At 37.2% G+C, this 26,496-nt stretch overlaps 2 protein-coding genes across 3 annotated transcripts; one reads left to right on the top strand and one right to left on the bottom strand.

Moving 5' to 3' along the window:
• The first annotated feature begins 222 nt into the window (after positions 1-222).
• Positions 223-18,123, top strand: slc37a3 (solute carrier family 37 member 3). The gene is made up of 15 exons (XM_026923395.3): positions 223-292; positions 2,159-2,340; positions 3,077-3,191; positions 3,944-4,036; positions 5,419-5,502; positions 5,688-5,833; positions 7,140-7,236; positions 9,013-9,097; positions 10,039-10,247; positions 10,981-11,122; positions 12,180-12,281; positions 12,390-12,437; positions 14,097-14,248; positions 15,082-15,147; positions 15,257-18,123. Exons 2-15 carry the CDS (start codon positions 2,267-2,269, stop codon positions 15,347-15,349), a joined length of 1,506 nt encoding a protein of 501 aa, XP_026779196.1. The 5' UTR covers positions 223-292; positions 2,159-2,266; the 3' UTR covers positions 15,350-18,123.
• Positions 18,124-19,927: 1,804 nt separating this feature from the next.
• On the bottom strand, positions 19,928-26,188 carry cdkn1d (cyclin-dependent kinase inhibitor 1D). Of its 2 annotated transcripts, XM_053241909.1 has the most exons (4): positions 25,926-26,188; positions 23,994-24,212; positions 23,078-23,469; positions 19,928-22,757 (listed from the first exon to the last, which is right to left on the bottom strand). In XM_053241909.1, the coding sequence occupies exons 3-4, from the start codon at positions 23,463-23,465 to the stop codon at positions 22,699-22,701; spliced, it is 447 nt and encodes a 148-aa protein (XP_053097884.1). In that variant the 5' UTR covers positions 23,466-23,469; positions 23,994-24,212; positions 25,926-26,188; the 3' UTR covers positions 19,928-22,698. The 2 variants fall into 2 exon arrangements, with proteins under 2 accessions (XP_053097884.1, XP_026779599.3); XM_026923798.3 differs by lacking the exon at positions 23,994-24,212 and having other exon boundaries at positions 25,926-26,181.
• Positions 26,189-26,496: the final 308 nt, after the last annotated feature.

Below are 26,496 nucleotides of genomic sequence, written 5' to 3'. Positions count from 1 at the left end.
CTGACTGTATATACTGTTATAAACAGTTATAAAGTAAACAATGTAGATAAGTAATGGTTAAAAATGAGGATGTGTTTGTTTTCCCATGATTCATATTTTAAGTGGTTTGTCTATCAACAAAATATTGTCACAGATGAATAGAAAAATAAATACATATGTTTACTGTGTAAACACATCAGTATGTATTAGCATGGGGGTCAAAAGAGCGGCGTCTGTTGACTAGTGACGTCACTTCCGGGCAGCTTTCGTTGCTCAACAGCTGGGACGAACAACATCGCACAGAGAAATACAGGTAACTGCGCGTTTATATCCCTGTGTGTTATTTACTCATTAAACAGGGCGTGGGTAATGAGGGCATGGTCGTCCTGTGAGGACAGACCGAGCAGAAAGATAGACGAATTAGACAGCACTTTATAAATCATATGACTAGCAGAGTAGGAAGCTACATCCGCTAGCCGAGCTATGCTAATTGCCCTTTCAGTCGGCTTGTTGGTAAGCAGACGTATTCCTATAAATCCCGCCTCCTGCGCTATGATTGGCTGGGAGTGTCCATGCATCTTAGTTACGATTGGCTAATAGGCAACACACGTGAGTGAGTATTAACGGATAGCCAATCGTAATGAAGGAGGCGGGAGTTATTGGAATACGGGTGGGGGGGCGATATCGCCTTTTTAGCTAGATAGCTATCTAGTTAAATAGTACTTTTTTAAATAAAATTATTTTAGGTTATTAATAATAGTAATAATAGCGCGTCTCAAAAAGTGCCTCAAACTACTCGGCAGTGCAGAAAACAAACAAACTTTTGCTGTTTCACACAAGAATTGCTGTCTAACGTCTAACCTAACGGCTCTCTAAGAGTGTGTGTGTGTGTTTATATATATAACAGCCATAACATTAAAACCATTGACATGTGAAGTGAATAATATTGATTATCTTGTTACAATGGGACCTGTCAAGGGGTGAGATATATTAGGCAGCAAGTGAACAGTCAGTTCTCGAAGTTGATGTGTTGGAAGCAGGAAAAATGAGCAAGTGTAAGGATCTGAGCGACTTTAACAAGGGCCAAATTGTGATGACTAGATGACTGGGTCAGAGCATCTCCAAAACAGCAGGTCTTGTGGGGTGTTCCCTGTATGCAGAGGTTAGTACCTACTAAAGGTGGTCCAAGGAAGGACAACCGGTGAACTAGTGACAGGGTCATGGGCGCCCAAGGCTCACTGATGCGCATGGGGAGTGAAGGCCCGTCTCATCTGATCCCACAGAAGAGCTACTGTAGCACAAATAGCTGAAAAAGTTAATGCTGGCTCTGATAGAAAAGTGTCAGAACACACAGTGCATTGCAGCTCGCTACATATGGGGCTGCGTATGGAGCAGTAGACCAGTCAGAGTGGCCATGCTGACTCCTGTCCACCGCTGAATGTGCCTACAATGGGCATGTAATTGGAAGAAGGTGGACTTGTCTGATGAATCACGTTTTCTATTACATCTTGTGGACAGCTGGGTGCACGCGTGTCCCTTACCTGGGGAAGAGATGGCACCAGGATGCACTATGGGAAGAAGGCAAGCCAGCTGAGGCAGTGTGATGCTCTGGGCAATGTTCTGCTGGGAAACTTTGGGTTCTGGCATTCTTGTGGATGTTACTTTGACACTTACCTAAACATTGTTGCAGACCAAGTACACCCCTTCATGGCAAAGGTGTTCCCTAATGGCAGTGGTCTCTTTCAGCAGGATAATGCGCCCTGCCACACTGTAAAAATTGTTCAGGAATGGTTTGAGGAACATGACAAAGAGTTCAAGGTGTTGACTTGGCCTCCAAATTCCCCAGATCTCAATCTGATCGAGCATCTGTGGGATGTGCTGGACAAACAAGTCCGATCCATGGAGGCCCCACCTCACAACCTACAGGATTTAAAGGATCTGCTGCTGATGTCTTGATGGCAGATACCACAGCACACCTTCAGAGGTCTTGTGGAGTCCATGCCTCAACGGTCAGAGCTGTTTTGGTGACACAAGGGGGACCTACACAATATTAGGCAGGTGGTTTTAATGTTAAGGCTGACATGTGTGTAAAAACACATACATGCACACACTGTTTCAGAGCTCCTGTGGTTTGACCAGTAAAGATGAGACCTGTATTATGAATGCTGTGTGTCTGTAGCTCCAGATGATCCATTGCTGGAGATCCAGAGCGAGCTGTGCTCCCTCCCTCTACTGAACACGTCCTTTCCCTCTTGCTCCTCCTTTTCCTCCTCTACATCCAGCAGTGATGCTTCCCTGCTGCACCTTCCTCTCACGCTACACCCACCATCACCTGGTCACCTTCCTCCTCACCTTTTTTAGGTAGGCTGAATGCTCTCCATTGCTTTGTTACTCAATCATGCAGCTCGATAACATCTTTGGGTAAAACTAGTACTAGATAGTTGTCGCAAAAACTTCTAAGTAAGTTGAACATTCAAAGTACACTGGATCTTGAAATTTTTCATAAAACCAAATCACCATTCAGGAATGTATTAATACTGTATCACATATTTAAACTTTAATGAATAAGTTAATAAAAATACCTGTCCAAACACGGACCAGAAGCTGGAAAGACGTATGATTGAAAAGCAAGAAGTAACTGGTTTTAAATGCATGTTAAACTTTAGTGCAAAACTAGACGTAACTTCAGGTTTGATCCAGTTTGTATTTTGGTAGTATGAGGTTTTTTTTTCTTTTTTGATTTGAAGCTAAAGTGTACAGAATGTTTTGCTTTCTGTTTTTAAAAGGAAAGTTCAGCGAAAAGTCAAATTTACACAATTTTCCTCAGTATGAATAAACATCAGCTTCTTCATTTCTGAGTCATGTAAAAAAGTCCAGACATTTCTGCTCTTCTTTTTTTGTTGACTTTCATGTTTTAAATTACACGGCTCGAATGTTGTCAGAGTGTCACAGGGTAAACTCAGCGTGTTTCCAGGTACTGGCTTCTGTCCATACATGAGTCTTCTGATGTTATGTCAATATGTTAGTGTGATTAACATGCTGAATTTGTTCAAACAGAATTTCTGTTATGTAAACTCATGGAACCTCTCTCACACAGCTATGTGTTGCTCCACGCCTCACGTAAGACTTTCAGCAATGTGAAAGTGAGCATCTCTGCACAGTGGACCCCTTCAGTGCAGAATGGCAGCGCTCCTGCTTTTTCCCCTGGAGAGGTAGGCACACACACTGTGGCTTTATATCTCAGCATGTGGCTATTAAAGAACTATGACCAAACCCTCTTGAACACATTTTAGAGAATATAACATACAAATATAAATATATAGAATGTGCTAACATCAATTTCGGCAATATAAGAAATCTGACAAGGCTTTCACATATAAAGAAAAATTATATACAAGCACATACAGAAAATTAGGAGTTTTACAGACACTGATTCCTGAATTCTAGTTCATGAAATCAGAAAACACTAATAAATTTTATTTTAGCACAGCTGTGAAAAAACTTCAGTCAGCCTCATGGTGCCTTAATCGACCTTGTTGTTGACCTTGTTGACTTGTGGATATGTCTAGGCAATAAATAAAACAACCTTCACAAGAAAGAGATAATAAATATAAAACAAGTTAGTGTCCTTTAATTTCGTTGAACCACAGTTAGCTGGCTAGTTTCATGCAGCAGGCTGGAACAACAAACCAAAAACATTACAAAACTGGCAGAAACATGGGAGAATTCTTCTTTTTTTTTTTCTTTTTTCTTTTTTTTTAAGCCACTGTGAAAACTGAGTGAATGCAGTAACAACAGAGCAGAATCAAAAGGGTTGATAATTGTGGCCTTGACATGCAGTTCACAAGTATATGCTGTAAATATACAGGACATGCAGCAGTTACACACAGTCAAAGTAAATTGTGTGATGCGGTGTTGTTTTTTTTGTTTTTTTTGTGCCCTGGTCTTCTGTGAATGCCAACAGACGTGGGAAGAGAATCGGCTGTTTGCAGATGCTGGGGAGGCCACGCTGTTTCTGGGTGCCTTGGACACCATATTTCTCTTCTCTTATGCCGTGGTGAGTGACACTGAATGAGTGAATTTGGTGGACGTTGGGTTTAAATGTTGTCTTTAAACTCACAAGGTCATTGAAAGCTTTGATTTTTTTACATAAAGTGTACAAAAACAGTTCCAAAGAAAGTGCAGGATAGGGCTGCACAGTTAATAGCATTTTGCTCCCTCAAGTCAGTAAGGAATTAAACATGACAAAGTGTGCTGTTATTGGAAAATAATCAGTGATGAGGTCGATGGGTTTCCAATAACAGCAAGTCTTAAGTGTTTTATTCCTTTTGTAGAAAAGCAATTTGATAACAATTTATTAAAGAATGATACTTTATACGTTTTATTGATTTATAGTTACATTTAATGTTGTGGAATGTTAGTAAGTTTGTTATGAACAGTTATAAACAGCTATAAACAGTTGTTCGGGCACCAGCTTCTCCTTTTTAGTTCTCTTGAAGACAAAAAAATGCGGCTTCTCACGAAGCTCTCCATCCTGAAGCCTTTCCTGTGTCAGTAGACTTAGTTACAGCTTTACCTCTGACTGCTGCAAAGCACTCACACTGGTGTCTCCTTCTAAAAAAAATGCTAAATGAACATCTCTTTACAAAAAACTTCACCATGTGAACAATTACACATGCTTTTTTAATTTGTTTCTATGGAGCATTCATGTTGTTACTATAGAAATGTATCAGTACAAGTTTATTAATATTAAACCTATCAAAGCTGCTGTAATCAGCGTCTTTTGACCAATCAGAGTTCACAATTCAGCTGTGCTGTGGTATAAATAAACCTTCATGATTCATTTATTGTGACAGAGATTTGTACCTCTGACTGTACGTAGGCTTATAATATACAGTGTAAAAGAAAGGTCCGTTAATTATGTTGATCATTTGCATTAAACATATTTTGTTCTTAAATTGAATGAATAATAATGATTTGAACGAGTACAAAAATACAATATTCAGTACTATTTTGGAGCTCTATGTATGATACATATTTTAGCAGAGTAGTTATTATAGATATAAATCCCTCACTTACTGCTGCTTGGATACAACTTTCCAGCCAGCACAATAATGGCACCAGTGTAGTGTGTTCTGTTGTGGAGTTCTCAGCCAGCACTCTTCATGCTCTCTAACAGTCATAAACAAACACAAATTATGCCCCAGTTGTTGCATTGCATGAATTTCTGTAATGAATGGACACACACTCATACACAGCAACACACTAACGTAACAGATACCGAAACATGCTGGTTCAGTACTAATTCAGTGCCGGTTCACAAATTCACTTTAATCATGCTGTTAATCTAGGCATTGTTGTTGTGCAATTTAAAAATGTATATAGATGCTAAAAGTGTTTGGTTCTAAAAATTCATGTTGTGTCACTTTCCTCTTACAGGGTTTGTATATTAGTGGCATCGTAGGTGACCGTCTGGACCTTCGTTACGTTCTGTCTTTTGGGCTGTGTGGCTCAGCTGTGGTGGTACGATAATGTGTTCTTGTAAATTATTAATAGAAAACCATTATGAAGTCCAAGGTTAATGAAATGAAAGATTATAAAAGTTTATAAAAGATTATAAAATACAGATATGGATCTCTGTTTGTCTCTCTCTCTCTCTCTCTGTCTCTGTCTCACGCTCTGTGTGTGTGTTTTTTTTCTCTCTACAGGAGTTTGTTTTTGGCACTCTGACAGAATGGCTGCATTTTTATAACGTGTATTTCTACTGCTGTCTGTGGGTGCTAAACGGCCTGTTGCAGTCTGCAGTATGGCCCTGTGTGGTGGCCGTCATGGGCAACTGGTTTGGCAAATCTGGGTGTGTGTCAGTGGAACGTTTTTTCTTTATTGCTACTTTATATAGAGAGTTTACATAAACATGTCAGGTTCTAGGCAAAAGGACAAGCTTTAAAGTTACAGTTAACCCTCGGAAATCACAATTTTTACTTGTGATAACAAAACATTCAATTAATATATCATTTAAAATTATACTGTAACATTCTTTATTAATATATGTTAAAGTCCCTTGTTCATGACCTCTGCAACACTTATTGTTCTGCAGACTAAAGGACTATTTATACTGAATGTGGTGTGACTGAACATCACAAAAAAGTGTAAAATATACAATATGTGCAGTTTTTCACATTACAGCCCTTTATATCAAAGCCTGATTGCTTTACTGCCATCAAAAAACACAAATGTTGGCACAGAGTGGAAAACAAGAAATAGCAAACAACAAATTACAATACCATGTGATTTCCCATTAAATCAGTGAGTGCTGAGCTTTAAAAAAAAAAAAAAAAATCCCTGACACACAGTTTCCTCTAGGTGTTACCATAAAACCATTCGTCTGACAAAAGTTTTCTTACACAAAAATTTGACACAACTTTTCAGATACTGTGCTGATCACATGACTTCACATAAACTGTGAAATGTATCCATAATTGTCTATAAAGACAAGACATACAGTATTCAACCCCCTTGAACTTTTCCAGATTTTATAGTGATACACTCTGAAATTGAAAAGGGGGATTGAATACTTATGCAAGATACTGTAACTTGACAGATTATTGCAGTATAGCACTGTCTGTTTCAATGTACAGATATTCCAAAAAATACACATATTTATTTAAAAAAAAATGAATTGAATGAATTGAAAAGAAATTGTATTTGGTGAGAACAGCCCTTAATTCTCGGCATGTGTTAACAACTTTGAGAAATAATTAGTTTACCACAGCATGCTTTACAACATGCTTTTTGTTGTTGCTGGTGATAGCGGTAACTTCAGAGTGCCTGGCCTGGCCTTGCCTTGTCTGTCTGGATTCTGATCATGAGTTTTCCTTTAATAACATTCTCTCTCTGTTCCCTGACCTTGGGCAATAACTTTGCTTCTAGAGACGCTCAAAATAAAGACGATCTGTCCTGCGTCCTTGTAATTGTTAGTGATAAAAAGAATAACACGTTTAAAATATAACTTATTCATAGCAACACAATTTTGCTTATATTGTACTGAATTTCATTGAAGTATCTTACTTAGATAAATCTGATGGATCTTTCATTTTAGTGTCTAACGTTTGCCTTTGTGTGTGTGTGTGTGTGTGTGTGTGTGTGTGGCTGTCTGTTAGCCGAGGCTTTGTGTTCGGCTTGTGGAGTGCGTGTGCATCAGTGGGGAATATTCTAGGAGCGTTCCTGGCCTCCAGTGTTCTGAAGTATGGCTATGAGGTTAGTGAACTTTGGCACATTCATCATTCTCTGTCTTCTGTGTCCTTATATATACAATATATGTATACACCATCCACTTTAGGTAGGCCTGTACACCTGCGCATTCATGCAATTATCCAATCAGACAATTATGAATCATGCACATACAGGCCAAGAGCTTCAGTTTATGTTCACATCAAACATCAGAATGGGGAAAAATTGGGGGAAATTTCTCACCCAACAGTCTCTAGATTTTACACAGAATGGTTCAAAGAACAAAAAAACATCCAGTGAGTGGGAGCTCTGCAAGTGGAAAAGCCTTGTTAATGATGATAGTCAGACTGGTTCACATTGACAGGAAGGCAGAAGACCACTCCTGTCAGCCAAGAACAGGAATCTGAGGCTACAGTGGTGGGCACTGGCTCACTGAAACTGGACAGCTGAAGATTGGAAAAAGACCAGGAAATGTTTTGTCTTTAGCTGTCAAGTTTCTGCATGATTTTATTCATTGCACTGATGCCACATGATTGTCTGATTGGATAACTGCGTGAGTGAACAGGGGTATAGGTGTTCTAATTAAAGTGGCTGGTGAGTGTATACAGTTGAGGTCAAAAGTTTACATCCCCCTTTCAGAATCTGCAAAATGTTCATTATTTTACCAAAATAAGAGGGATCATACAAAATGCATGTTATTGTTTATTTAGTGCTGACCTGAATAAGGTATTTCACATAAAAGATGTTTACATATAGTCCACAAGAGAAAATAATAGCTGAATTTATAAAAATGACCCCGTTCAAAAGTTTACATCCCCTTGATTCTTAATACTGTGTTGTTACCTGAATGATCCACAGCTGTGTTTTTTTGTTTACTGATAGTTGTTCAAGAGTCCCTTGTTTGTCCTGAACAGTTAAACTGCCTGCTGTTCTTCAGAAAAATCCTTCAGGTCCCACAAATTCTTTGGTTTTCCAGCATTTTTTGTGTATTTGAACCCTTTCCAACAATGACTGTATGATTTTGAGATGCATCTTTTCACACTGAGGACAACTGAGGGACTCGTATGCAACTATTACAGAAGGTTCAAACGCTCGCTGATGCTCCAGAAGGAAAAAACATGCATTAAGAGCTGGGGGGTGAAAACTTTTGAACAGAATGGAGATGTGTACATTTTTCTTATTTTGCCTAAATATCGTATTTTTTCATTTAGTACTGCCCTTCAGAGGCTACAGAAGATAGTTACATGTTTCCCAGAAGACAAAATAAGTTAAATTTACCCTGATCTTCAAATTCAAAAAGTTTTCACCCCCTCACTCTTAATGCATGTTTTTTCCTTCTGGGACCTGAAGGATTTTTCTGAAGAACAGCAGGCAGTTTAACTGTTCAAGACAAACAAGGGACTCTTGAACAACTATCAGTAAACAAAAAACCACAGCTGTGGATCATTCAGGTAACAGCACAGTATTAAGAATCAAGGGGATGTAAACTTTTGAACGGGGTCATTTTTATAAATTCAGCTATTATTTTCTCTTGTGGACTATATGTAAACATCTTTTATGTGAAATACCTTATTCAGGTCAGCACTAAATAAACAATAACATACATTTTGTATGATCCCTCTTATGTTGGTAAAAATAATGAACATTTAGCAGATTCTAAAAGGGGGATGTAAACTTTTGACCTCAACTGTATGTAAGTCATACCCTCCAGAATGAGGACTGTTACTTTAGCTACTAGACTACAGTTGTTGCAGGAAATTACTTGTGAAACAGAAAGATAAAAATGTGTGTGTTTGTTCTCAGTACGCTTTCCTGGTGACATCAGTGGTGCAGTTTGCAGGTGGAGTAGTCGTGTTTTTCGGTCTGCTCACCTCCCCAAAGGAAGTGGGTGAGTTTCAGAAAGGGGCTGCGTCTTTTTCCACTTTCTGTCCGCATACCTTTAAGAAATCCTGTACACATACCTATGAGAAGTCCTGTACAACATTTATAAGAATTAAACTATGTTTCATTATACTGCTATTTGCTCATTGCCTATTAAAATGTTTAGTTTGCAATTGTTTGAGGTTTGTAAAGAATACATCACCACTTAAGACCTTTCCTGTTTCTAATTGGATGCTAGCTTTTATTTCTGCTATCGAGTACAGGAAACCTTTACCAATATTCCTATAATTCATTTGTTGAATTAGGAAATATTAGATTTGACCAAAGTGAAGGGAAACCAACTTCCAGTACAATTTTAGCTTAGTCTGCATCTAAATCTTTAGATTGATTAAAAAAATTATTGGCTCAAAATGTGGGGGGAAAAAGTATTTGTTTTCAGTTTCTGATTTTTAAAAAAAAAAAATGATTCGAATAATTTAAAGAGACATGGAGATTAATACCTTAAAGCGATAGTTCAGTCAAGAATTACTTCTGCACTGATTTAACCTTATCTCAAATGTAGTCGATCAGCCGAGACAAAAAAGCAGTTTTTAATTATTTAGGGGTGCAGTTTGCACAATTATAACCCTATATGTTTCCCATACTTGTTGGTTACATAACTGCAAACTAAAGAATCAAATTTTAGACATTAAACATGCTGTTGGATGATGAAACACATTTGGGGTAAGGGAAGAATTGTACATTTTATTTCCAAGCGAAACTATTGATTTCATACTTTTAAGTCTCACAGTTTCTCTGACATTGTGCCTCTGAGTTTTAAAAGGTATAAATGCTTTTATTAATTACTATATATGAGTGAGACTTGGCCCTTTTCTCTAGCGGAGTGTGTGCTATACTGTAAGTACTGTGTTTTTCAAGTGCTTGTGTGTGATATCTTTTTTCTCTCAGGTCTGTGCGAAGGCCCTGTAACAGGTCTAACAACAGTGGAGAGAGACACGGACAGTCATCGGCCACTCATGAGTGACAATGAGGAGGATGAGGATGAAGTGGTGTGTGATGGAGGATACTACTCCATACAAAGGCAGGATGATGAGCCTGAGCCCCAAACCAAAGCCATTGGCTTCTTCCAGGCCTTCTGTCTACCAGGAGTCTTACCTGTGGGTCAAATTCTTAATTTTGTTTGTTATCATGAATGAGCTTTCATTTGCAGCTATTCTTCTTAACACATAAACTTTTATTGATATGATGGTTCAATAAAGGTTGCTCAGTTGTCTGTTACATGGCTATTCTGGAGAAGAGGAACAACAGCATGCTTTGTTTTTATCTTTTCTGGTAACTCCTCAACCTTTGATTGTGTCATCATATAAAAAGGTGAACAAACAGCATATGGATGTGTTTTGATTACTCATGTTGGTGTAATGAGTATCACTGCTGCATACACGCTTTGCTCTGCAGCTACAGGATGCACATTTACATTGTTTTAAATGAAGATTTTACATCTAATTGACTAGTGATTTGAATATGTTTCAGGTCAGTTAATATGTATTTGTATAGAGCTTTTAACAATAGACATTGTCACAAGCAGCTTTACAGAAATCTGGATTTAGATTTAGATTTAGATCCCTAATGAGCAAGCCAGAGGCTACAGTGGCAAAGAAAAACTCCCTGAGATGAAATGAGGAAGAAACTTGTAGAGGAAGCCTCAAAAGGAAGCCATATAAATCATTACAGAATACAGTTTTAGGAGAGTAAATCTAAACTGAAGAATTGAAGAATTGAACTGAAACTTTCTGAAGGACAGTATTGACTTTTGCTGAGTGTTTAGTCAATAACTGTGCTTCTGCCTGTGTTGAAGTCAGTTGTGATTATTCTTCTCTCTGTACTGTGCAGTACTCTCTTGCCTACGCTTGCCTGAAACTGGTGAACTACTCCTTCTTCTTTTGGCTGCCATTTTATCTGAGCAACAACTTTAGCTGGAAGGAGGCAGAAGCAGACCGGCTGTCTGTGTGGTATGACGTAGGGGGGATCATCGGTGAGTGGCAGTGTGGATACGCTTTGAAAGGATTATTCTATCCACTGAATCTGTTGCATAGGACTGCGTACCACAGACGATAATTCTGACATTAAATTTCCCTGTACTGAGAAAAGAATAGAAAACCTCTTCACTTTATTACTCACTTATAGTGGATGTGTAAGGGCAGTTGAACTGTCAATACCGGTTTAACGACAGTGACATCTATAAAACACCAATTTAAAACACTTATCCATAGCAATAAAGGCTTTAGGAGGGAATACCCATGAAATAATGTAATACCAAATCTTTATATGTTTCAAACACTGGATCAATGCAGTAACAAGTAATATTGGCTACTTAACACTTTTCTTAAGGTTTTGTGGTGATCAGTTCCACGTGACTATGCTGGTATCACACAATCACAAATTCTTCTCTCTGTGAAAGTAATCCCATCCTTTAAAGGACAGATTATTCAGATTTAAACATTTACAAATGCCTGACTAAAGAATTTATGAAAGCATTTCACAAAAATATATATATTTTTGCATGCGTGTTTATTGACTGAGATAAGTGAGTTTCAGATAAGCAGGTTTTTTATTCTTTTCTCAGATCAGGGAAATATGTTGAAATTTTTCAACATAGATGAGGTAGATATTTAGATTAAAAAGTAGGTTGAAAAACACAGGAGTACCCCTCTAAGCTGAAATGCCCTGCCAGGTGAAGTTCAGGGGTAATGTTAAGTACAAAGCAGAATGTTAATTATACATAACTTTATGAGCATTACATTACTTTTTAAATGTATTTGCACAATATAATTTATATATCAGATCTCGAATGGTATAAGGAAAGAAGTAATAATAGTATAAAAAAATTCAGCATGGAAAAAAGTGCCCTTTTTATTAATTATTTTAAGTGGGCACACTACATCTTTGAGAATTATTATTTATTTTTATATTTATTGTATAATAATTATTATTATAAATTATTATTCTTATTAAGATTTTCATTGTATTCAACTTCTGTGTCCTTTATGATCTTAAAAATGCAGTATATTTTTGCTCTTTCTCTGTCTCAGGAGGAACAGTACAGGGTCTGATCTCTGACTTCCTGGGGAAAAGAGCTCCTGTGCTGTGCATTAGTTTGCTGCTAGCTATGGGAGCTCTAGTGGGATATAGCCGTGAGTCTAGACTGCAGAATACACACATATAAAGGTTTTTTTAAAAAAATCTATATATTCCTTGACTGCTGTAAACATATTCCTCACTTAATTTGTTTTCTTATTTAGACTCTCCAAATGACCAGATTGTGAATGGAGTTCTCTTAGCAACTACAGGTGAGAGATATGTATAATCCTCAATAAATCCATCACATTCTTACCTCAGCACGCTAGAAGTTGAATAAATGCAGTCAGTCTGCCTAAAGATGTCTAAATCTGCTTGCCCTGTTTGCTTTTGTCACAGTTTGATCAGTTACATGCTGTAGTGAAATGGATATTAGTCTAATCTGTTCAGTTTGTGATCAGATACCGATTATCAAAATGTCCTTTGTATTAATATCACAGTGATGAAGAGTGCTTATACACTTTGTACAGATGACAATGGACAAAGTACTAAAAATGTTTAAATGACTTAAAAAATAAATAAGAAGAAATTTGGCAAACAGAACTGACTGAATTAATCAGTGATTATTTCCCCACCAATGTGAAGCGATGACGATGAGGCATGTGTTTAAATGCCATGAGTGACTTTTTTCCTCAGGTGATGAGACAGAGACTGATGTGGATGATACTGATAATCAAAGTACTGACTCATTTTCCACTGTAAACTTTATATATAGTAAAATGCACTCACTGTCCACTTTTAAAGGAACAACTGTACATCTGCTCATTTGTACAGTTTTCCAATCATTCAATCATGCGCCACAGCACAATGCGTAAAATCATGCAGATACAGGTCCAGAGCTTCAGTTAATGTTCACATCAAACATCAGAATGAAGAAAAAGTCTGATCTGTGTGACTTTGATCGTGGCATGGTTGTTGGTGCCAGATGGGCTGGTTTGAGTATTTCGGAAACTGTTGATCTTCTGGGATTTTCACACACAACAGTCTCTAGAGTTTACACAGCATGGTGCAAAAAAACAAAAAACATCCTGTGAGCAGTGGATCTGCAGGCTGAAACATCTTGTTGATGAGAGAGATCAGAGGAGAATGACCAGACAGGTTTGAGCTGACAGGAAGTCTATGGTAACTCAAATAAGCAATCTTTACAACCGTGGTGAGCAGAAAAGCATCTCAGAATGCACAACACATCAAACATTGAGACGGATGAGCTACAACAGCAGAAGACCACACTGGGTCCCACTTCTGTCAGCCAAGGACAAGAATCTGAGGCTATCATGGGTACAGACTCACTGAAACTAGACAGTTGAAGACTGGAAAAAGACTAGGTGATTTTTTTTTCTAATCTACAGCTGTCCAGTTTTGATGAGTCTGCGCCCATGATAACCTCGGATTCTTGTTCTTGGCTGACTGGACTGGAACCTGATGTGGTCTTTTGCTGCTGTAGCTCATCCACCTCAAGGTTCGATGTTTTGTGCAACATTAACTGAAGCTCTTGACCTGTTTCTGCATGATTTTTTTTATTGCGCTGCTGCCACTAGCTCATTAGAGAACTGTATGAAAGTGCAAGTGTGCAGGTGTTGCAGGCACATGAAAAAGAGAAACACAGTTCAGCAAACTATGTATATAGAACTATATATAGTAGAAAATGTCAGATTGTGACTGTGTGAAGGGTTTACCCAGACCACCACACATATAGACATATGCTTCATGCCACAAAAAGACACAATTTGTGACCAATACTGTGCTCATTATATTCATGCTAAAGTTAATAATTAAATTATAAACCCAAGTGAGGGGCAGAATATCTGGGAGAATATTTTTTAACCATACCTATTCCCTGTTGAGTAAAGAATGATGTTTCTTCTCTTCAGGTTTCCTCATTGGTGGACCGTCTAACATGATAAGCTCAGCAATCTCAGCAGACCTGGGTCGGCAGGAAGCTCTGCAGGGGAGTCAGGAGGCTCTGGCCACTGTCACAGGCATAGTGGATGGAACTGGTAGCATCGGGGCTGCTGGAGGGCAGGTGGGACTTGAAACTAAACTGCTTATTTCTCAACCTAGACCATTTTAGTGGATTGTCTCAGCAAGATTAAGAACAATATAGACATTTTACCTAGTGCAACCTTCTAACTAACTCTTATTGCTAAAAGCAGATATAAATCAGATATAAATCAAATAAATATGTCTCGTGTCAAACATACAGTATTGTGCAAAAGTCTTAGGCACATGCAAAGAAATGCTGTAGAGCAAAGTTGCCTTCAAAAATAATGACATTAAATGTTTCTACATTCAAAAAAATACTATAAAGAGCAGTAAACAGTAATAAATGAAACAAAGTCAATATTTGTGTGACGATCCTTCAATTTAAAAAAAAATAGTAGTCTCAGGTACAATTTGTGCAGTTTTATAAGGAAATGAGCTGTAAGTGTTACTGAGCATCTTGCAGAAGCAGCCACAGTTCTTCTGGAGACTTTGTCACACTCGCCTCTTATTTTTGCAGCTAAACCCAGCAGCCTTCATTATGTTTTTATCTGAAAAGTGTCTCTTATGTAATCTGCTGCTTTCTACAATCAGTAATGTCGAAGTCATAAAATAAAAATCTATAACAAAGTTTGTACTAAAAAAAAAAATAGGGTGCCTAAGACTTTTGCACAGTACTGTATATATCAAATCTCGGTCAATCAAACTTACTTTTGTGGCTAAAGTAGACACGGTGGTACTTTAATGTATAATGTAATGTGTAAAATAATCGTTCTCTTCAAAATCTTTATCCCAAGCATCTAGGAGAACAAACAGTTTTTATATGACACCCAGTCTGAGATTATAAGATTATCATAATCCTTATATCTCTTTTAGTACCTGGTATCACTCATCGAGAGCAAATTAGGATGGATGTGGGTCTTCTACTTCTTCATACTCATGGTAAGCTTTCTCTTAAAGGTTAATGCTCTGATCATCTACCTGCTAAACTTCACTCCTGTCATTTTTGGAGCTGCTTGTCTGATGTCTTGGTTGTGGTTCTTCTCCATAGACGGGACTCAGCATCGTATTCATCATACCTCTTATTGTTAAAGAGATCCGCTCCATGTGCAGAGACAGTCAAGCAAGGACACACCAGCTGTGAGAACGCATCTCTGTTTATAACCTCTCATCTTGCCGGAGTTAATATGGAGAAGGTGGAGAGTATGTCAGCTAAGACACTCATTTTACGACTTTCTTCTTATTTGTTTTTAAAGCTGCTTTTTATTTACAATAATTATCTTGTTTTAAATTATTAGTGCTAGATTCCATCAGTGTCATTGGCATTAATATTAATATAATGCCAATGACAGCAACTGGCAATGGTGAAATATCATCTGGACAATCATCATAACTGATCTGTTGACAATAGACTTGAACATTTATTATTGTCTGATTTTTAGTAAAATAATAATAATAATAATAATAAATTTTAAAAAAACATGCTTAATGTAGACCAAATGTAGATCGGTGCATGTCAGACTGCAGAACTGAGTGCACAAGTAATATGATCATTATCTGTCTTTTAAGTTAACTGAAGTTATTAAACAATAATTCTATCTGATAAAATGTTTGGCCATCCAGAGGCTGCTAGTGGCACATGAGCCTCACAGTGAGGAACACTAAATTAGACTGTATAAATCCAGCTATAATGAGTTATCACTATGTGTGTCTGTTCTTTCATCCCATGGGTTCTAGCCAGGGCTCCAAACCAGTTCGAGGAATGAAAATGAACGCTATTTAGCTAGGGAAAAAAAACACTACCAAAAATGTAATCACCCATAACTGCTTGAGAACAGAATGACACAAACCTAATTATTTTTTAAATTCCATTTCTGAGCCCTGGCTCTAGCACTAACATTTTAACACCAGAGCAGTTTGCGGTTGTCAAAGCCAGGGATCGTGTGTGCTTTTCTAACATGAGGGTCAGGTATCAAATTGGACCGACGTAAATACAAATACAATACAACAAATACAGACCTTTAGAACATATGTTTAAAGTGCCTTTATTTCAGCCTGTATTTTGATCTTGGAAAAATTTCAGCTTTTTGGCGTTAGAGATTATTTCTTTAAAATTACAAAGGACTTGGCCTATGTAGACATTTATTTAGCTTATGCAATATTTTTTCAATCAATATAAAGTGAGATTAATGGGTACGAAGAATGATTTTTTTTTTTGTAATGTTGAACTGTGCTTTGCTTTTGAAACATAATATTTATGAATCATCTTTTTTTTTTCTTTTTAAAATGAACTGAGATTTTATTGGCTGCTATAGGGGCAGGGCATGCCATAGATGTGCTCTGTGTGAGGTGGCTAAATTACTGTCAATCATTCCACATTTTAATAGCATTGCCTTTTGAATATTTTTTCAATTTTTTTTGTTCTTGGAATTTGTGATACCCGTGACACCGTTCCAAAAGGGATTTCATTCAGTTGTTTTTTTTTTCTTTTCAAAGAAAAGCAGTTAGTGTTAAAGATGTACTGTGTAGGTTTATGTTAAGGTTTCGACCACTCGTATGTCTGCTTCATAAATCACCTAGAGGGTTACATTCAGTTGCCAGTTTATAAGATGACCTACCTTGTATCTACACTAAATGGCCATTTTATCACATAAACCTGCTCTATAAGTCACTTTGAATGTGTACAAATACTGACTGTAGCCAATATGTCACTACAGCACGTGACATTTTGTCATCCCCCAGTGGAAAGAGACCTCCACAGGACCTCAGATATTATTTGGGTGGTGCAACATTCTCAGCACAACAGTGACACTGACATGGGTATTTTTGTTTGGCCGAACGCAGCAGCGAGGTGTTTAAAAACTCCACCTGGTACACTCCACTCCACCAGATACTCAGAATGATCCACCATCCAAATTATATCAGTGCTAGTCCCGTGCTGGTTTCTTTCCATTAATGGATGGGGTAGAGGGGCTGAGAGATGAGCTCCAGTCACTCACAAAATGCACCTGTATGGTTGGTTTACCTGATAAACTGGCGACTGAGTGAATTTTTCCAACTGTGAAGCAAGTATTTAGAATAATTATGTATGTTACATGCTGTATGTTGTGCACAGTGATTTTTAAGGTTTAAAATTTTAATCAAATTTCACATATCTGTGTTTAGGCTAACTCTAACGTATATGTGGTGTGATATTCTGTCTGCAATCCTATGACCAAAATATTCAGACTTTTATATTTGCTTCCTTGTTTGTGTGAACAACTTGAACTGTTAAATGCAGGATGATGATGCACACAAAATGCGGTAACTGGCATTTAAACAAATCTTTCAGATTTTGGAAACTGCTATAAATAGTTAGTTTACTGCACATTTCATTTTTATTATTTTTCTAGTGCATGCCCTCAGATTTAATGAAACAAAAATGGAAACACTATCACACACAGATCACACACACATGCAGTTGTGATTTCGTAGATCTAATGGAAACTCAGCATGGTGTCATGCTTATACTGTTGAAATCAAGCTCAGGTTTATTATGGATATGTTTATGTTGTGATAAAGGAGCAGAGCTGCAGTTTTAACATAATAGCAATTCAATCTTTTCTTTTCTTCCTTTTTTTTTAAATATGAAAAATTTTATTTTATATGAATGTTTCACATTTGCACTTCAGAAAGAAATGCCTAAATATTTCTGTTTTATTTGCCAAATGTTTACATGTTCTTTTTTCTTTTCTTTCTTTTTTTTTTCTTTATAATGAATGCCTATCCTGTTTTAGATAAAGAATGCTTTTAAACACATGCAAACACTTGTATATAAACACTTGCGGATAAATGTATCATGTCCAGATACAAACTTTTCATTTCACTATAAATGTCAATGTCATTGTTTACATTATATTAAAATAATTATGTTACTGAGATTGTAGTCCAAATGAGTGATCTTTTGACCAAAGTCGGAAAAGTCTCAGAGTAGAATTACAGAATTTCCTTTACTTGCAATGCTCCTTCAATAAAAATGTCCACAATAAAAATATCATTTACACCAATCAGCCTTAACATTAAAACCACCTGCTTAATATTGTGTAGTTCCCCTTTGTGTCACCAAAACAGCTCTGACCGTTGAGGCATGGACTCCACAAGACCTCTGAAGGTGTGCTGTGTATCTGGCACCAAGACATCAGCAGTAGATCCTTTAAGTCCTGTAGGTTGTAAGGTGGGGCTTCCATGGATCGGACTTGTTTCTCCAGCACAAGCCACAGTTGCTCGATCTGATTGAGATCTGTGGAATTTGGAGGCCAAGTCAACACCTTGAACTCTTTGTCATGTTCCTCAAACCATTCCTGAACAAATTTTTTGCAGTGTGGCAGGGAGCATTATCCTGCTGAAAGAGGCCACTGCCATTAGGGAACACCTTTGCCATGAAGGAGTGTACTTGGTCTGCAGCAGTGTTTAGGTAGTGTCAAAGTAACATCCACATGGATCCCAGGACCCAAGGTTTCTCAGCAGAACATTGCCCAGAGCGTCACACTGCCTCTGCTTGTTTGCCTTCTTCCCATAGTGCATCCCAGTGCCATCTCTTCCCCAGGTAAGGGACACGCGTGCACCCAGCTGTCCACATGATGTAATAGAAAACGTGATTCATCAGACAAGTCCACCTTCTTCCAATTACATGCCCATTGTAGGCACATTCAGCGGTGGACAGGAGTCAGCATGGCCACTCTGACTGGTCTACGGCTCCATACGCAGCCCCATACACAGCGAGCTGCGATGCACTGTGTGTTCTGACACTTTTCTATCAGAGCCAGCATTAACTTTTTCAGCAATTTGTGCTACAGTAGCTCTTAGTAGGGATCAGATGAGACAGGCTAGCCTTCACTTCCCAAGCGCATCAGTGAGCCTTGGGCGCCCATGACCCTGTCGCTAGTTCACCGGTTGTCCTTCCTTGGACCATTTTTGGTAGGTGCTAACCACTCCATACCTGGAACACCCCACAAGACCTGCTGTTTTGGAGATGTTCTGACCCAGTCATCTAGTCATCACAGTTGGCCCTTGTTGAAGTCGCTCAGATCTTTATGCTTGCTCATTTTTCCTGCTTCCAACACATCAACTTCGAGAACTGACTGGTCACTTGCTGCCTAATATATCCCACCCCTTGACAGGTCCCATTGTAATGAGATAATCAATATTATTCACTTCACATGTCAATGGTTTTAATGTTATGGCTGATCTGTATATGTGTCTGTGTGTGTACGGGGGGCCCTTAAGGGGATGTGGTGATAGGGAAAAAAAAAGATGAAATGGGAGGAAAATTTATATTTCAATGCTGTTGCTTTTGTGTTCCCCTGAGAAACTTGGTGTTTTCTCACAAAGATATTTGTGTTCGCGAGAGAATGCAAAGTTTCTCAGGGGAAGGCAAAAGCATTGAATATAAATTTTCCTCCCATTTCATATTTTTTCTGTCACCGTGTCTCCTTATGGGCTCCGTAGTGTGTGTGTGTGTTTTAATCATCAAAAACATGATAAATAATGCTGTTATATTATTATATAAAGCTATAGACTTTAGCTTATTTGCAAATATAAAACAGCACAGACATTTTGACATTTTTGACTGACTTTAAAGATTTGTGAGAGTTCTGCTAGAGGATTTTTCTTTTTTATGCATGTCAGCGGGGACTAAACTGAAATTTCACATTTCCAAAGAAGTCACCAAAACAACTTACAATTTACATAAACATGAATATCTTTTATTATAATTTGTGATTTAAACATGGCAACATACTCACAATGTGAGATACACTATGCAAGAAAAGGAGAAACATTTGGTGGAACTGAGAATTTAACAAAATTTCAAGATTTTTGATTAAAGAAAACACAACTGTATTCAATATCAAACAATATCACTCTGTTCCCATATTATAATAATAATAATAATAATAAAACAATTAAATTACCTATAGGATTTTAGGTATAAAAGGTATTCATGGCTGCCTTTCCCGTATGTATATAGGGTATTGAAATACTTTTATCATTATATCAAATACTGCATACAGAAATTTGGAAGCCAGATTTTGGTTTTTTTTGGCAGGCTGTTAGTCATAGCCAAAATAAATAAATCAAATGACTGTCTGTAATTAAAAGAGTAAAGGTTCGCACTGCACACTCAGACCTCACCCATGTTAATTCCTATTAATGCAGCTCTTAACACAATTAAAAATTACAATACACTGCGACAATAATATTTAATAGTGCAAAGCTAATACAAAAATCTGTTAGTAATCCTTAAACAGAATTATCTTCCAATAAGTTAAACATATTTAAGGTTGATCTGAAACAAAAATGACAGGTACAATGAAAACAAAATCATGGTAAAACCCACACACTCGAATGTAAAAATTATTGGGAAAAAAATGATCAAACCATTTCAGACTGAGGTGATGTGTATAAATCTGCAGTGAACTAACAGACATTTACACAGTCTTTAAAAAAATGTGTATACGGAAGACAATGATGCCTTTAAACACCTGGACATGGTGGTGTGTAGCCTCAGATGTTGTGTGTGTGGTGGATTTAGGCTTTGACCTTTGTTTGGCCAGTTTAAATGAATGTACATTAATTCATTATGGATGGACATTTTTCTGATTATTTCTGGGAAAGCAGAGAAAACCAGACCCAATTCAAACACGATTTAGGATTAGCATAAGGCTCAAAAGAGTCTCAAGTGAATCACCTGTTTTATCTACAAACTCCATGTCTGTGAGGTGATTGGATCAGGAGGGTTTCTGATATGAAAATGAACACTTCATTGTTTCTGTGAGGTAGATGATCCCTCTTCTTCAAAAAGATGTACAAATACAAAAATAGCTGAGCTGCTGTAGGACATGGTGACTGTCACCAAATATATTAGTAACACCCAGGAGTGTTTTATTTAAAAAAAAAACTGCACCACTGCCATGAGGCCAAAAGTGTGTTTTGTGAGCTTTTGCAGCTGGTTAAGACTAGTGGCTTTGTCCCTTTTCTCTGACAGCAGTTGGTAGTTGCTTACTTTTGACACTGTGTGGAGCAAATCTTTGGCTAGTTTCTTAAGCTGCCTTTTCAAAATCAAACATAATGACAACGTGTAGAAATGAAACACAATTACATACAAACTCACAGCAAACACTCGGCGAACAAACAAGTGAAGATAGTTCCCTGCTATTTACATTCTGAGTATGGCTTTATAAGTCTCTTATGAACAGTTATAAACAGTTCTCTATCCTATGACACAATTCAATCCACTGGAATGCAAATGCTACATTTTCTTGATATAGTATTCAGAACCGAAATGGTTAACATAACAGAAGTAAAAAGTGAGCTAAAATGCTACATGATTAAAACTCAATAAGAAGCTTATACAGTCCAAATATTTTGTGTTGTGCGTTATTGTTGTTAATACAACAGATATTATTCTCTTTGTCTATACAACTTTACATTTAGATCTTAGTGAGATATACACTGAAATAAAGAAAGTCTTAAAGTCTAAACACCAGTGGCTAAAAAGCACGACTAATGTTTGTGTACATTGTTAATAAAAGAAGGCCATACTGATAAAATTTACAACAAAGGAAGTTAAAAAAAAAAAAAAAAAGTCTTACCATTTTACACCCTATGAACACTATAAAGTGTCTGAACATTTTAAACCAATGTAGTTTAGGAGAACTGGTATAATGAATAATTCAAGGCAACCCATCCCATGTAAGCAGAATTTTTTTTTTTTTTTATGTTATCAGCAAGGTAACTTCTAACTCGGGTAGTTATATATAGTCTGTTTGAGTTGCTTAAACAAATTTTGCACTGAATGGTGAAGTAATGAAATATTTACAAAGTGGAATTCAGGTACGCACCAGAGGTCAGAGGTCACATGCTTTCTGAGCTCTAGGCTCTAGCTCAGTGAGCGTGTTGACGTAAGAGAGATTAATTCATTAACGAAATTTTTTCTTCTGTGAACGATTCTCTATAACACAAACACAATAAGGCCATGGCTCAGATGTACCAGTCTAACTCTGGTTCACTTTTATGTTCTAAGTGATATGTTTTCTTACATGGAAAAGAATAAATAAGTAGTAAGTAGCATTAAGTAATATTATTCATTTATAGAATATACACAGTAAGGCTCTCAATGTTTTTTTTTAAAACATATGTACAAGATGCATAAATCAACAATTATCAAAACAGCAAGACTAACCGTTTAAAGTCTGGAGGTCAATACTCAGCTGAGACGTTAAGCTTTGTGCACAAAACTAGTCAAGACCCAAAACATCTTGGCATTTAGTACACGGGGAAGCAATATAACTGTTGCAACTTGACTGTTGTCAAGTTATTAATGAAAGTGTCCTTTTTGGAGTGCACTTCTGTACCTTCACAGTATACTTTCAGCCTATTAAATATTGTATGTACATTTACATACACAGTGAGGAGTTGAGAGGATCTTCAGCTGCGTAAGTGTCTGCTCTCTTCTTACCGCCTTGATGAGACTTTGTAATGAAGAAACCTCCTCTTCTTCACGGTAAAGAAGTCTAGAGGACAGAATATGTGTTAGGACGGAGGTTTTCTATAAAACCCTCAAGGACTCCTGGCTAGACCACATTTTTCTGTTTTCGTAATTTTTTTGTCCTGACTCATCTAACCTGGGTATACAGCATTCTGCAGCTCCTGACTTCCTGGTACAGGTGTGTTTGGAGGGTAAATAGAAAAGATTAAGTGGACTAGCTTGGTGACCCTGAGGGCTGGAATGAGAACCTATGCAGTATGGCAAGTGTTATTCAAGCCTAGCGCAGGATTAAAGACGTGTGTTAGAACTATACACACATTTAGAAGATTTTGTCTCTGGTCTCACCTGTGATGGCAGCCTGTCTGTATTTGACTGCTCTCTTTTCCAGCTCGGCTCCTCTGTATGCCAAAGTTCCACCGGCGCTGATGGGAACCTCCAGTCTGCGCTTACCCATCCTCACCACGCAGCTGCGGTAGAAAGCTGGCACGTCCTGGCAACGCATCTCCTCCCACTCCACTGAGCCAGGGGTAGGACGCTCGCTCTGGAAGTCAAAGTTCCAGCGCTGCTTGGCTACCTCCACACTCATGCACAAGAGCCTGTGGAAGTCCTGCTGAAGCTGCTGGTGGTCGACCGGGCCGAAGAGGTTCCGCCGGACGGCCGTGCCCCGCGGCTTAACGCCCTCCTCCACTCCTTCAAGCTCCACGTGGTCATACTGAGATGAAGTTGTAGCCATTTTGCTGTGAACAGAGGAAATACAATACACACAAATTAGTTTGAGGATTTCACTTTCATGGATTTTACTGCAGTGTGAGATCTTGGTATTAAGAATCTAAATATAAAACAAGACACTGTAATGCAATGGGATTTGAACCACAGTGTGTGTCCATCTGAGGAAGACATAATGTAAACCAGAAGATGCACAAGGGTGACAAATATCTCACTTGAACTCAACATTTCAGCATAATCTGCCATTAATTAAAGAGAGTGCGAAAAAGAAGACACATTTCATCTAAAAAGACTCTCTTGAAGATTGAGAGTTGTCATGATCTTCCTTTAAAAAATTCCACCTTATTTCTTAGTTACGGACTTTTGTAACACTAAAGCCAGCGTTTCCTGATACTGTCACCTATTTGGATGCATACTGTTATTCTACATATAATGAATGCATAATATGATATACAGACTAACCTAAACCAGCAGAAGAATATTGTGGCACTAAGTTTTATATTCTAAATGATCAACATGAATTAGAAAACAATACCTAAAACTGCTTCTAAAATTCAGCCACCCAACAGCAGTCCTCTAGCAGCAACCCGTCCTCAATCTGCTGTCCAGTCACTGTGTAAAAAAGCTCATCTGCTTTTGTAGGCTTCTTATCTAAGCTGGAATACTTTAGATGGATTCTGATTTGCCTCCTTGAGGTGCGCTTTTGCCCGCCAGTGCAACCGTTTACACCTTATCAGTAAAGGCTTGGTAAGCTCTTAAAAAAAAAAAAAAAGCTTGTACAATGTTAAAAGCGGAGTTAAAGGGACGATGATAAAGATCAGTTTGCAGCTGTTGCTTGGAGCATGTGATGTTATTATAGACCGAGTACAAAACTCAACAGAAATGTTAATTTAATTCAGCAAATTAAATCTATAGGCATTAGAATTATTTTGGGAGCAGATACTTGCCTAGTCTACCTATATACCTATCAAAATTAAATTTAAGCAAGAAGGTAGAAATTACGAGTTTGGTCACATCAGTCATTTTTCAGATTTTTCCATAAATTGCATGTATAACATATCTACTCTTAAAGTGATAATATGTCAAAACTCAGCAGTAATATGTTTATTTCACTCTTTTTGTCCACTCGCAATCACTGTGTTATGAGTGTCATTATATTGTGCATGTCAATTTATATGTCATTATACCATATGTCAATTCCATTTACTTTCTATTCCTAATGTGGAAATATAGAAACTCTTATTTTTAAACAAATTTTTCTCAAAAAATTTTTTTGTTTGTTTTTTGTTTTTGTAATTTTACACGTTCATCCTTATAAACATTTTTTATAACATTTGCATAAACATGTCATTAAAAAATTATCATCACGTGCATGTTTTTTTTTTTCGATTAAATGATAAATAAATGAAATTCCATCACAATGTTCTGTAAAAGTCTTTCTCTGAAGAGTGTGTTCACTGAGTAAAATGAACATTTTGATTCTAACATCATCCAAAGACTAGATTTTTGGATAAATTAAATGTGCAGATTTATAGGTATTTCATAAGATAACACCTCATTTGCATAATCAACAAACTCCATTGGCAAAAATTGATATCTATTGTTCAGGAACTTGTGGAAATACTCTTAAGAGTGTGTGTTGCTGAGTGTGTGTGTGTGTGTGTGTTTCCAAGCCACGCAACTGGAGGAGGGGGGAAAAAAAAGTGCTGGAGTAAAAGGATGTTTGTGCAGGGTCAAGTGGGCGTGGCCTAGTTATTGACTTCGAGGAAAAGTGGGTAAAGTATGCATACTAAATTACTACGAAGAAATGGGCGTGGCTTCTACACAGCAGCTTACAGTGAGGAAGCAGGTGGGGTGTGTATTTCTGCGAAAATGGGCGTGATGTGCTTACTACAGGATTCCCTCATAAACACTGAACATATGGGCTTAACAACAACACCACAATAATAATAATAATAATAATAATAATAATAATAATAAATGCACCAGTATAACGAAAGTAGGATCACAGTCTGATCCTAGAAAATCTCAGCACCAGACTGATCCAAACAAACACTGTACTGCACCTAATCATTCATAATTAATCTTTAATAAAAACTATAATAATAATAATAATAATAATAATAATAATAATAATAATAATAATAATAATAATAAATGCATCGGTATAATGAAGGTAGGATCACACTGTACTGCACCTAATCATTCATAATGCCTTTAATAAAAAAGTACTTTATAATAATAATAATAATAATAATAATAATAATAATAATATATTGTTACTGGAAGCTCAGCCAAAAAAACAAAAACAAAAACAATAACAACAACAAAAAAAATTGTTGCCTAGTGAAAGTTGAAGATGATTGAATATATTGAAGTGAACTATAAACTAAACACACAAAACTAACAAACAAAAACAAAACAAAACAAAACAAACAAAAGCAAATATATCTATATATGCACTTACCCGCACCAGTCAAATGAAATGCGCTGTTTTAGAATAAAATCCCCTTTTCATCAGCCTGCAGAAACAACACGCCGTTCAGGAAATGTGTGTGTGTGTGTGTGTGTGTGTGTGAGAGAGAGAGAGAGAGAGGCAGAAAGCTGCAGGAAAGTGAACACGTCGCCTCCCGTTTGTTTGTTATTGAGCTGAAACGCTTGAAGAAACCGGCCCGCCGTGACGTCATCGCCACGAGCACCACGAGACAACAACAGCACGCGCCCCAGCTCGGTGTAATCAGTCACATGCACGGTGAATATACTGATTATAAGGTTTATAAGGTTTTTTTTTTATTATTTGCTATATATATATATATATATATATATATATATATATATATATATATATATATATATATATATATATAGTTGTTATTATTATTATTATTATTAGTTTTAAATAATAACGTATCCATGGTAAGTAGAATCTCTGCATGGAAACAGGATAACGGTTTAATATTAATGTACATTTCACTCATTGTTTATCGTGTAAAGAAGTGCTTTCAGCTTTGCTGTAGTTTTGTTTTGGTTTCTTATAC

This window comes from Pangasianodon hypophthalmus, chromosome 18 (genome assembly GCF_027358585.1).
Source record: "Pangasianodon hypophthalmus isolate fPanHyp1 chromosome 18, fPanHyp1.pri, whole genome shotgun sequence".
Taxonomy (NCBI): Eukaryota; Metazoa; Chordata; class Actinopteri; order Siluriformes; family Pangasiidae; genus Pangasianodon; species Pangasianodon hypophthalmus.
This window is presented reverse-complemented; position numbering and strand designations above follow the sequence as displayed.

Excerpts from the sequence above, each read along its gene's own strand:
- slc37a3 (XM_026923395.3), top strand. The coding sequence starts at position 2,267 with ATGCTTCCCTGCTGCACCTTCCTCTCACGCTACACCCACCATCACCTG. Across the intron at positions 4,037-5,418 it reads TTCTCTTCTCTTATGCCGTG|GGTTTGTATATTAGTGGCAT; the intron begins GTGAGTGACACT and ends TTCCTCTTACAG. Across the intron at positions 12,438-14,096 it reads AGTTCTCTTAGCAACTACAG|GTTTCCTCATTGGTGGACCG; the intron begins GTGAGAGATATG and ends TCTTCTCTTCAG.
- cdkn1d (XM_053241909.1), bottom strand. The coding sequence starts at position 23,465 with ATGGCTACAACTTCATCTCAGTATGACCACGTGGAGCTTGAAGGAGTG. Across the intron at positions 22,758-23,077 it reads CAGACAGGCTGCCATCACAG|ACTTCTTTACCGTGAAGAAG; the intron begins GTGAGACCAGAG and ends TCTGTCCTCTAG.